The sequence below is a fragment of the Rattus norvegicus genome, chromosome 1 (genome assembly GCF_021556685.1).
Source record: "Rattus norvegicus strain SHRSP/BbbUtx chromosome 1, alternate assembly SHRSP_T2T, whole genome shotgun sequence".
Taxonomy (NCBI): Eukaryota; Metazoa; Chordata; class Mammalia; order Rodentia; family Muridae; genus Rattus; species Rattus norvegicus.
Genome location: NC_141534.1, coordinates 201,485,614 through 201,498,341, shown reverse-complemented (window position 1 = coordinate 201,498,341; position 12,728 = coordinate 201,485,614). Strand labels below are relative to the sequence as shown.

General features: G+C 45.2%; 1 protein-coding gene across 6 annotated transcripts in view; it reads left to right on the top strand.

Moving 5' to 3' along the window:
- The window catches only part of Dhx32 (DEAH-box helicase 32 (putative)), a 59,784-nt gene that overhangs the window by 27,048 nt on the left and 20,008 nt on the right, over positions 1 to 12,728 (top strand). For 3 of the 6 annotated variants that reach the window (NM_001130039.1, XM_087572954.1, XM_087572965.1), the window contains 2 exon segments: positions 5,803 to 5,996; positions 11,772 to 12,144. In NM_001130039.1, the coding sequence (NP_001123511.1) occupies positions 5,803 to 5,996; positions 11,772 to 12,144 (567 nt within the window). 6 annotated transcript variants of the gene reach the window in all.

Genomic DNA, 12,728 nt, shown 5'->3' with positions numbered 1-12,728 from the left:
ATGTGATTACTTAGAGAGATTCTGGCTACCCTGGAACGTAATAAATAGAGTCTAACCTCAAACTCACAGATCTCCTCCTGCTTCCTAGCATCTAGGACTAAAGGCATGTGCCATAGTGCTTAATATGGTAGATGGTACTAATAATGCTTAGCCTTATAAAGCAGTTTTTTTTGAGACTGGGTCTCATTCTGTAGCTCACATTCACCCTGAACCCTCCCCTCAACCTCCCAAATGCTGGGGTTGGTGTGAGCCACCGCACCTGGCTTAGCTTTCTTTTTTTTAAATAGTTCATTTACTCGGTTCTCTGTGGGATATCATTAATAAACCTCTGTGTGGCTCAGTTTGTTCTGCTGTGGCAATTTGAAACACCTCAGAGTGGGTCCTGTCCTTGTCCCTTACCTGCATGGTTCTCAAGTACTTGCTGCTCTCACAGTAAGATGCTCCAGGCTCCTCTGGCACATTCCCTGTCCCAGCCCAGGAAGCGTCTTTCTTCTAGTTTCTTTGGCAGATGGCTGCGTTTGGAAACCGAGACCTGGATGGCAAATGTGCCGTTGGCCGTTGGCTGCTCATGTTTCGGGCTCTTCCCAGCAGGGAGAGAAGGAAGTGAGTGTGGTTTACACATATCCCACAGGTTCATCTGCCTGCATGGGTCCACATTTCATTCTGCCTCCATCTTTCTCTGTGTTTCTCAGTCTCTGGGTACTTGTGTGCGTTTCTGTTTGTTCATCTTTATATTTATCTCCCTGTGTCAGGATGCACTCATAACAGTTGTCTCCAACCACTCAGCTCTGGTCTCACTGTAACCTTCCCAGTTTCCATAACATCCTTCTCCCAGCAACACGGCCCTCTGTTTATACCCCCCTTTGTGTGTCTACTCCCCCAGTACATTCAATTCAGACTTGCTGCTCCTCTCCTTTTTTTAGGGATTTGTCACCCTTAGGAATAAGAATTGCTGTATATGCTGTAAATGTTGTAACCGTTGTTATAACTGGGTACAGTTATGGTTTCTTCTGTCACTTTTGAAGTTTTGTTTGTTTGAGATAACTTCTAAAAGTATCCCAGCCTGGTTCCAAATTTACTATGTAGACAGCCAAGAATGACCTTGAACTTCTGATCCTCCTGCCTCCACTGCCTAAGTGTTGGGACAACACCTTTTTAAACTTCTTAATCATATTAGTAAGCTGTATTTTTGTTTGGTTAAATAGGAAGTCAGTGTCTTTCTGGTTTAGAGAAATCAAACTGTTTTCAAATAAAGAGAAGGCAGGCATATTAATTTGTTGTTTTTTTAAATTCTGAAAGTAACCTGTTTTGTTTCCAAGACTCCTTTCTTGTTCCCCACAGTTTTAAGTCTTTCAAAGAAAAACCTCTCTTCAGAGCCAAAGATCTAAAACTGCCTTCTCTTCTGGTACAGATGTTTATAGAGACCAGCAGCTGCCCTGGGAAAGAGAGAGACAATTTCTCGTCTGTCTGAGGCAGCTTTTCCTAGTACTTCTCTGGATAGGCTTACTGAAAGCCAGAAGGGAAGAGAAGCATTTCTAGAACTACCTAATGTCTTTTCTAGCTTTTACTCTAATCTCTCATGAGTCAAACGGTTCAGTTGCCAAGAACTGGCTTTGGTATCCATGTGTTGGGTAAATTGAGGCAGGCACCCATGGGGCATAAGCTGTCTGTGGCAGTTGGTGGAATGGACAAGACAGCTCCCACACCAGCGCTGCTGTTGTAGAAGTCGTCTGGCCAGATTGGCCATGACAAGGCCATACACAATACTGCTGCTCTGAATTCTGAACTGAATTTGGCTGGTGGGTTCTTTTGAGAGATCCGAGCAGCTGACCTTAAGTCTCCCAGAGTCCCATAGCCTGCGATCTTGTATGTGTTATGCTGTCAAGCATGGGGACTGGGATCTTCTTGTTTCCCCTCCTGAATCTGTACTGGGAGAGTACTGTCAGTAAGAGACGGCCACAGAGCCAGTGGGAAGTCGAGCTACCCACCCCTCTCGTTGCCCTCAAGGCAGGAGACAGCATTACTGGCATCTACTCTGACCCTTGCTCCTGCCCCAGGAGTCCTGGAAGCAGGCGAGGCTGTGGGCAGGTAGAAGGCTGGCTCGCTGTGAGGCCTTTTAGGCAGTTGGAAGGTCTGACATTCATAAAACCACTCACAGGAAATGGGTCGAGAAAATATGATAATTTGATGGATGGGTTCTGAGTGATTGATTTCCAGCTGGTGGGAATTTGTAGACCATGCGTCTGGACATGGGTGTTGTCTGCTGCCAAACTCCAGACAAGCTACTTTGAAGAGTTTCTTCCTCAGGAAGTGAAGGAGCAGCTCCCTATCTTTTTTCTCCGTGTCGTGTCATTGCTGTCAAAGTGTCTCAGTGTCACCGTCTCCAAAGAGAGCAGCAGCCTTGGAAAGATGGGGCTTGCTGCATGCCTGTGGTTCCCACAGACCCAACTTGACTCCTCGTCTGCCCAAAGTAGGGCGTTCTGGCGGGGAAAGAACTTGCACAGAGAAACTGCAGCGAGTCCTGAGAGCCCTGAACAGCAGGTGATTGTGAGACGGCCACAGTAAGCCCCCAGCCGGGATCGCCTGGAGGAACGTTCCAGCATAGCAGTAGGCAGAGTGTTCAGCAGTGCAGAGGGGCAGAGTACCAGGCTGTCTTGGAAAGTGCCCCTCTGTCCCATGACACTGTGAAATGGCCAGACTCCGAGCTTCTTCTGACTCCTTTTTTTAAAGAAATATTTTAAATATTTTATTGGCTTTTTATTTATTTTATATATATGAGTGCTCTGTCTTCAGACACACCAGAAAAGGGAATCCATTACAGATGGTTGTGAGCCACCCTGCGGGTGCTGGGACTTGAACTCAGGACCTATGGAAGAGCAGCCCATGCTCTTAATCACTGAGCCATCTCTCTAGCTCTTTTCAGGGACTCCTGCTCTTTTCAGCAGTCCCTGGCATCTGCCAAGGACTGACCACAATGGCCCCTGTTTTGCATAGACAGTGGTCCTCAACCTTCCTATTGCTGTGACCTTGTAATATAATTCCTCATGTTGTGGTGACCCCCAATCATAGAATTACTTTATTGCTACTTCATAACTGTAACTTTGCTACTACTATATTCATAATGTAAATATCTGGGTTTTTTTTTTTTCTATCAAGGGTGACCCCTATGAAAGGGTTGTTTGACACTCCCCCCAAAGGGGTCACGACCTACATGTTGAGAACTGCTAGTCTAGAGGAATGAGGTAATGGGGGTAGGCATTCTAACACCGGGACTCCTCCCTTTTCTGCTCAGAGAGAGAACGTTGCAGCCTGCAGTTACAAGGCTGACTGTTCTTACCGCATGTACTGGACACGTCTTCCAGGCTCTGTAATTAGCTGTGGTTTCTGCTGGGCTGTGAGTTTGGTTGCTGAGTAAACATCTGCACTCTGAGTGAAGCAAGCGCGTGCTCCCTCCTCCATGGGTGCTCCCCCTGCCCTGTGGACCGACCTTTCCCAATCACTGGAGCTTGCTGATTCAGCTAGACTGACCAGTGAGCCCTGGGACCTGTCTGCCTCTGCCTCCAGAGCTGGGATTAGACAGTCTCTTTGCATCAGTGCTGGACATGAACGCAGGTCCTCATGCAGCACAGCAAGCATGGAGTAAAGCGCACCCTGGTCCCCCTCTTTTCCTTTTTATTCACTCTGGGACTCCAATCTATAGTGTGATATTCTACACACATTTGAGTCTTCGCTCCTCCACTCAGCCTTCCTGGAATGCCCTCACACACATGCCCCGGGGTGATTTTTAAGTCCTATCAAGTTGATCATGAAGGTCTTAACCATTACACCAAGGAAAGAAGGAAACAGAATTTTATATTTAGGCCAGTGATTTTGAAACAATTAAAGATAAACTATTTCGTATCTCAGACATTTTAAATATTTCTGGAAAAGCACAAGACATTGTTTCGCTTGATTAACATATTAACTGGGATGACTTGGTGATGAAGAATCTGGATCTCTGTTCTCACAGCTCAGTCTACAGTGCTCAGGAACAGAGGGGATGAGAACTGAAATCTAACAATTCCATAATGAGTCACTCTCAGGAGCAAACCTCAAGATAATCTAAAAACATTAACAAATTTTTACTACCCAGATCAGTCTTTAAAATACTCGGGCTGGCAGTACACCTGTAAGTACACATTTAATCCCAGCACCCAGGAGGCAGAGCAGAGGCAGAGGCAGTCGGATCTCTGTGAGTTCAAAACCAGACTGTTCTACAGAATGAGTTCCAGGACAGCCAGGGCTACCCAGAGAAACCCTGTCTTGAAAAAAAAAAATAAAAACACCCATGGACTTCTCAAAATTCATGTACCAAAGCATAATTTATTAACAGTGCCTTAAGATTATAGTATACAAAATAAATTTGGTACCTTCCATAATTCTTGCACAAATCAATTTGATTAAAAGTCAGTTGATCCATGACACATGTTTATTTTTAAATTTTATTTATTGTATTTAGATTAATTTTATGTATGTGAGTACACAGTAGCTGTCCTCAGACACACCAGAAAAAGGCCATCAGATCCCATTACAGATGGTTGTGAGCCACCATGTGGTTGCTGAGAATTGAACTCAGGACTTTTGGAAGAGCAGTCAGTGCTCTTAACCAGCCCCTATTTATTATTATTGGGTGGTAGTAGTAGTGGTGGTGGTGGTGGTGGTGGTGGTGTGGTGGTGGTGGTGTGGGGTGTATGTGTGTGTCTGTGTCTGTGTGCGGTGCCTGTGTGCATGTTTCTGCACCACATGCATGTCTGGTGCCCACAGAGGTCAGAAGGGGCAGCAGCTTCTCCTGGAAGGGAACTACAGACAGTTGTAAAGCACTGTGGGAATCAGACCCAGGTCCTCTGCAAGCACAGCCTGTGCTTTTAACTCTGGAGCCGACACTCCAGCTGTATAACACATTTTACATAAAAGGATTTTGAAAAATGGCTGAAGAGCAGTTCTGCTTGAAATTGACTCTAGACAAGTTGGTTGTCTCATTAGGTTAATTTTTAATTACATTCAGATAATAAATTGGCAAAATATTTTAGCTTTCACTAGTAAAGCCATGTTGAGCGGGACAATTTGGGTATTATTATAATTGCATGAATTTAAATGCTTTAATTTTGGGTTGTTATTTTGTATTTAAATGCTATTTAATATTACATTCTTTAAAACATAATAAATCATACAAAGTTGTTTTGATGGGGCCTTCTTATTACTAGAAAAAAATTGTGATTACACGAGTCTCTCAAAAATGGCCTAGGCTGGAGCTGACGGGACTGCTCACTGCGTAAGAGTGCTTGCTGCACTTGGAGAGTGTCTGGGTTGTTTCATGGATAACTCTAGTTCTCAGACATCCAACTCCTCCTTCTGGCCTCTGAGGGCTCTGAGGGCACTGCATATGGTGCACATACAGGAGCAAAATACTCACACACTTAAACAAATCTAAAAAATGTACAGAGACATAGGTCTTTTTCATGTCCTTAACTGCCTTTCTAAAGTCTGTGAGTCAGAACGTAATGGCTTCTGTTTAATGATGACCTGCATGCTCTTAACTTCATTTATTAGTGATGAAAGTCATAGTATCTATTGCTCACAGTTCTACTAAGTAAGGATTAATACTGTTCCTGGCAGTGTCTGCTGGTAATTAAATTAACAGGTGAAAGGAAAAGTTCTTAGAGAGCATGAAGCCAGCCGTGAGAAAGCGCTACTCCTCTGAGTTGTGGGCTTGTCTGTCTTTCCTAGCAAGGGCTGATCCTGTGTCCTTTTTCCCTGTCAAAGGTTCCTCAGTGGTGTGCTGAATATTGCCTTTCCATCCATTATCAGCACGGGGGCGTGATTTGCACACAGGTCCACAAGCAGACGGCAGTGCAGCTGGCCCTGCGGGTAGCCGACGAGATGGATGTTAATATTGGTCACGAAGTTGGCTATGTGATTCCTTTTGAGAACTGCTGCACCACTGAAACCATCCTGAGGTTTGTATGTAGAACTTCACCACAGCCTAGGAGCCTCTTTCTGGACTTAGGTTCTATAATCCTCAGAGTGTTGGCCTGGCCTTCTGCACGTCAAGCACTCCTGGAGTAATGACTGCCCTCTCTAGCCTGGCACATACCCCCTCCCTTGTTTTCCCTCCTTGGTATCCTCCATAGTCTCTTGTCTAAACTTCTGTGATTATAATCCTCAGGGGGAAAATTACAACCTGTTAGTTTCACCCAAGACTTTCCATAGTGTACTTAAGAGAGCTGTACCTCCTGGTGAGTCTATTGTCATTGACCCTGTGCCACCATGTGGCCCCCTGTGGCTCTGTGTGATACCTATGTTTCCACACCTTTATGTCTTATACCTGTCTGCCCATCGGTAGCCATACTTTTTGGCTACTTTATTGTGTCCCATTATCTACCACTCTTCCAACACTCAACATTAGGAGAGAAAGCAGGTTAGAGGGGAAATGGGGCACAGACCTCTTTAGACTAATTTCTGCTGATCAGGGACATCGAGTTCCTAGGGGCAAGTCCAGTTTTAGTCATCAAATGTCTCCAATCAGCAAAAGCAGCAGCCTCCACCATTCCTCTCGGGATTCTTGAATTTACACATTCTCAAGAGTCCCCAGAATTCCAAACATAAACTATCTGCAGCTGGCAAAAATCAACCCCTCCTAGAGCACGAGACAGTCAGTCAGCAGCTGCGAACAGTCTGAAGATGCCCCATATCCCACACCTGGGATTAAAGCGGACCATCTTCACATAACTGAGTTTTTAAAGAAATGGAAGTTCTTACTCCACCCCTCACTGTACTTGTCCTGTCTGTTTTTTCTTCTGGGATTGGCCAATTCTTTGTAGTCACTCAGAACCCAGTGCAAGAGTCACCTGCACCAGGAGGGCTCCCCGGACCTTGTAGAGGGAGCTGTCTTTGAGGAAGAAATAAGTTATGTTATCAGATATTTGTGTTAACTTTTTATCGTAGGCTTCCGAGGACTGCCTTCAGAGCAGGAAGGAGAAATACAGAGAGAGCTGAAGGGGAGAGCTGGAAAAGTAACTTCTCAAGGCTAGGGCTTCTCCGGGTAGTGTTTTGGCTCCCTCATAAACAGTGCCTGTGCCTATCCCACTCTTCAAGGAGTGGCCAAAGCTGCTGACAGCCAGAGGTGACCACTGCACGGGCTTCAGGTGCCCTGAACACTGTCTTCCCCTCTAGGAGCTCAAGAGATCAGAAAATACTGGTCTCAGGACCAGAATATCAGCACACTCATAAATAACCCACTCACGTGGCGTGCTGGTTGGTGTGTGGTTGATTAGTACTGCTTCAGAATTACAGGGCAGGGATGGCATTCTGCACACTGCTATCCCTGCATCTGATATGCTTGTCCTGTAGAGGATGCTCCCTAACTTGGCAGTGGGAGGAGGGAGAGTGCTTTGAAGGCCATTCAGAACGCCCTTGTGACTCACTGTTTGAAGCAAGTGTCCAACCATTTGGAATGTTTAGGCCAGTAAGGCCTTGACCTAAATAAAGTTCTTCAGGCTGTTTTACCTTTGTAAAAGTTCACAATTGGGTGTATATGTGCTTGTAAACTGCTACTGTATACAGGACATATACAAAAGAAAAGCACCCCTTCCCTGCCTCTTAGGAACTCACAAACTAGTTGGAGATTGGTTACACAGGACAAAAGAAACAACAGGATGAGGAGGAGGGAGAGTGCTTAAGCTTAGCATTTTTAGTCACTATTTTTGACTTTGGAGGGGTGTTGAGAAAAATCTCATTCTGTAACCAAGGCTAGTCCAAAGCCCTTAGTCCTCCTGCATCACCTCCCCCACACCGCCCGCCCCTCCATTTTTTATTTTAATCGAATAATGGCTTCAACTAAGTTCTGCAGTCACTGCATCTAGACTTCGAGAGCCTTCGGAAAGGACTCTTAGCTGGAACATTTTATGTTAATGAGTGTGAAATCATAACTTTAAGTTGTTGTTACTATTATTGAGAAAGTCATGAAAGTACTTATCCTGGGATATACTATCATTGTAAGAGTGTAGCAGAACATACTTTTCAGACATCTATATGGTTTGGACTTGACTTTAGTCAGTTTAGTTTATTTCGAACACTGGACTTTGTCAGGCAGAGGAAGGACTGAGTTTCTGTGCTAGTGCTGACTCTGGGAGCCCTGAGGCTTGAGGTAAGCTGTAGCTCATGTGGATGGAATGTTCTGGCTACTGCAGGTTCTGCTCTCGGCTGCTCAGACTGTCTTTCCCTATCTTCTCTGTCAGAAGTTGTCAGCAGGACACAGGAAGGGCCTGAGCCTGAAGGTGGCCCAAAGATTTAAAAGCCCCTACGGTAAAAGGAAGTACTAACTCCACTTCCCTCCCAGAATGCTGTCTGCCTAGGATGCCTTGTGGCTATGCGGCCAGTGTCTCTAGCTTTCTAGCAGCAACTCTGCATAGGTTTCCAGCCAGAGCTCTCTGTTCTCATGTCTCCTCATCCAAAAAAACCAGTGGCTGTTCAGAGGGGCTATGTAAGGAGTAAATGGCTGAGTAGATAGGCCAGAAGTATAGTGTGGGTGGTGGCTAGTTTATGATTATAATTAAAGGTAATTAAATCTTTAGAATTTTTACCAGAACCAGTTGGTTTTCCTGGAGATGGATGCTGGCCATGACTTTGAGTGCCCTTAGATTGAATGGCAATCTAAACCACAGATGTTTCTTAGTGGGCCAGGGCCTTACACATGCTGGGCAAGTGCTCTACCACTGAGCTGCTTTGCCAGCCCTTCAGTCAGAAACTTTAAAGGTCATTACTAATTAGAGAAGCTAGTGTTCTGTATTCAGTTTTACCATTTTTGTTTTCTTTGCAACCCTACTGGGCATATCACAGATACCTGATAGAGATAACATTGCCTGCCTGCCTTTTGCTTTTTTAATAATATTAAAAAAAAAAACAATTTAGTTCTTTAAGCTTTTATCTGGCCTTTCCAGATAGTAGACACCTAAATACTGCATGCCTGCAAGTGTTTTCTTCTCTATATGCTACAGTCTCTTATGCAGCAGGTCTCCTGTGCAGTGGGTCCCTTGTGCAGCGGGTCTCCTGTGCAGCGGGTCTGCTATGCATTGGGTGTAGCTCTTAAACCTCTTCAGTTTCCAGAACTGAAGAGTTTGACATTTTCATTAGGGTCATACTCAATATAAAAGATTTAATAAGAAGAAAAAATTCAGAAGATACAAATATTAATACAACTTTTTAATGTTATTCTTGGCTCTTACAAGTCTTGAGAATTTAAAGTGCTAACTGTGTAACATTACCTATCACACGGACAGCATATCTATGTAGTTACCATGACAACATTTTTAAAGCTCACACGGAATCTTATTAATGTGAAAATGAGAAAGGAATCTTGCCAAGCTTGGTGGAGTACACCTTTAATCCCAGAATGCCAGAGGCAGAGGCAGGATTTCTGAGGCCAGGGGAGTCTACACAGTGAGCTCTAGCCCAGCCAGGCTTACAGGATGGAGAGAGGGAGGGGGGGAGGGGGAGAGAGAGGGAGGGGGAGAGAGAGACAGACAGACTGAGGGGGGGAGGGAGGAAGGGAGAGAGAGAGGGAGGGAGGGAGAGAGAGAGAGAGAGAGAGAGAGAGAGAGAGAGAGAAATATTACATCATCATGCTGAATTTAGCTGAGTTTTAAATAGGCCACCAATCTCTCTCCTTTGAACCAAGGCTGGATATATTTACATAACTCTTGCCTCCTCTACTTTATAGGAAGCATGGCTTTGAGGAAGCCAAGTGCTAACTAGATGGTTACTCAGCTGAAGAGGAACAGGATCATATTTGTGGCATGAAAGGAGCTGACAGAAACCTGATTTGCTTTGAAGTAGCGACAGTAGCTTAGGTCTCTGTGTCCTAGTCAACCTTGGCAGAGATTCCTGCAAAGCTAGATCTCAGATGCATTTGTCCGCATCTTGCATGAAATGCAATAATACTGTACTCAGAAAAACTTCACTCTTAGGTTTGATCATCCAGGAATGGTCCACGATTTGATATTGCTCACTTGGTAAGACACAGAATGAGTCTATATGAACAGAAGGCAGAGAGTGAAGCTTTGATCTCATAAAGTGAAAGGAAGAACCGAATCTTACTATCCAAACCCTGGTGCCCCAGGAAGTAGTCTCTGATTTGATAACAGCATCAAATGTGATGAATCATTTGGTTTACATCTTAACCCTGAGCTGGGTATGGTGGTGTGTGCCTTTAATTCCTATGTGTAGTAAGAAGTTTGGGGTTAACCTGGGCTACATTGTAAGTTCTAGGCAAGCCATGGCTACATAGTGAGACCCTGTCTACAGACAAACAAACAAACAAAAATAAAACCTTGACGCTAGCTTTGTGACCCTGGCTATACTCCTTAAACTGTTGGCCATTTTCTTCATTTATAAATAGGAGGGGCAACATCTTCCCTTAGGATTTATTCTGAAGGTTAAATGAGAAATGTGTTGATTGGCCCAGGGCCCAAACTCAGAACTAAAAGGAAATGCTTGCTTCCATACTCTCTGTCCTCCCTTGAAAAGGTATTGAACACTAGGTCAGGGTCCCCACAGGGTCAGAGTCCCCAGTTCCATCAGGTTTGGTTTGTCTGAGGGCTTCACTGTATACATAACAGTCTTCTCACAGCTGAAGCTTATCACAATGAAGCGGATAGAGAGCAAAGCCAGCCAAGTGAGCCGTAAATAGGGTTTCCTCAGAGGGAAAAAAGCAAGTGTTCACATGGTCCCTGGACTGGTACAGCCACCTCTGTCAGTTTGGGGCAGAGTGGAAGCTGTCCACAAATTTAAGCTAAATGTCAGCCAAGGGCCAGCAGTGCCAGCAGACGCATCCAACGACCTCAGCCCTAAGTGCTGGTAGAGGTGGAACTTTCTCTTCAAACAGTAATCTGTATGCATATACAAATGGGATCAGAAGGAAGGCTTTATGATAGTGGATCATTACCATGAGGCCTTTAAACAAATTTTAATAGCTCGAAGGCTCCTGGGGGTAGGGAATCTATTAAATTACTAATGAAGGAGGCTGAAACTGGAAGATTTGAGTTTGAGGCCAACATCTCAGACAGACAAAACCACTAATAATCCCCTTGTCCCATCATGCTATTGGGCACAGGTACTCCACACTGGTGGTAACTGTGTAGCTACTTCTATTTGCTCTTACTTGTGGAACATTTCAAACTTAATGATGTTAGTTTGCTGACACAGTTGCCACCAGCAACCCTCAGTGAGAGTCTTAATGTGAGTGGACCATAACCCTGAGTTCTTTCCTTGTAAAGTATATGGCAGCACCCAGAGTTCCACCAGTGACAGGAAGGAGAGTAACTGTCCAGCAAGGATGTTCCATGGTAATAGTGTTTAATTTACAAAGCTGCAGGCAGATGTTAAATGCATTTATCATTGTTTGTACCAGTGAAGTTTGTATATGTTTGTGATTAAAGCGGGGCACGTGGTAGTGGTGATCACTGGTTACAGACCTCTGTGAGGAGAGGCCTCTGACCAGGGGTTCTGCGGTGAGCCTTGAGGACTCACTGAGCATGTACAAAGGACAGTTAAAATGTGTTTATGTGGGGTTCTGTGCTGTGGCCCTAGATTCTATCATCTCAAAGGAATCTTGGCTCTAAGAGAAAAATGTACCCAGTGCCACAAACAAGGGCAGAGCATACAAGTGTATTTTAGGGAGTCCTTTACATGGTGTTCATGAGAGTTCTCTTAAGTTGAATGTGTCTTCTGTGTAGGTACTGTACCGATGACATGCTACAAAGAGAAATGATGTCCAATCCTTTCCTGGGTAGCTATGGTGTCATCATCTTGGACGATGTCCACGAGAGAAGCCTGGCGACTGACGTGCTGCTTGGACTCCTTAAAGATGTGCTACTGGCAAGGCCAGAGCTGAAGCTCATAATAAACTGCTCACCTTTCCTCATCAGCAGACTCAGTTCCTACTATGGGAATGTGCCTCTCCTAGAAGTGAGAAATAAGCACCCCGTGGAGGTGGTGTACCTTAGTGGGGCTCAGAAGGATCCCTTCGAGTCTGTCGTACGCCTTATCTTTGAAATCCACCGCTCGGGTGAGCAGGGTGACGTCGTGGTCTTCCTGGCCTGTGAACAAGTAAGTTATGTGGCATTCCAACCCAAGCAAGTGTTGTTAAAAGGCATTTCCTTTGGGAAACTTTTCCATCGGCAACTCGTGGCTCCCATTGTATAGCCACCTTGCAAATATTCCCTACAGCACATCTCATTCTACACATAAGCTGTATCACAGATAGGATAGACTAAACCTCTGTGAGAGCCTTGCCAGTCTCCCGGAGTGAGAAGGAATGGGGTGGCATCTTGAGAATCCAGGGCCCAGCTTGACGGAAGCTGGCCATCTCTCGCAGAGACACGGTGGACACAGAGGACACCACATTCTGCTGCCCTCTCAGCAGCACCTGAAGCAGACTTAAAGACTAGCAGGCTGTTCAACCCCAGCCTCCGGTGTTTCCATGGTCTCAGTATGAGGCAGGTGTGCAGGAGTTCTAGTGATTAACGGGAACCAGAAAGTGCGGGATAAAGGCTGAGCTACAAAGGAATGAGCCCCTGCCTTGGTATGGATCTGTCAGGGTGACAGTGGGAGTGGGGGATAGGAGGGGTCGCTCAGAGGTATGACCTCAATTCAGGCTCAGAACCAAAGGAGCTTGGGACAGGTCATAAGAC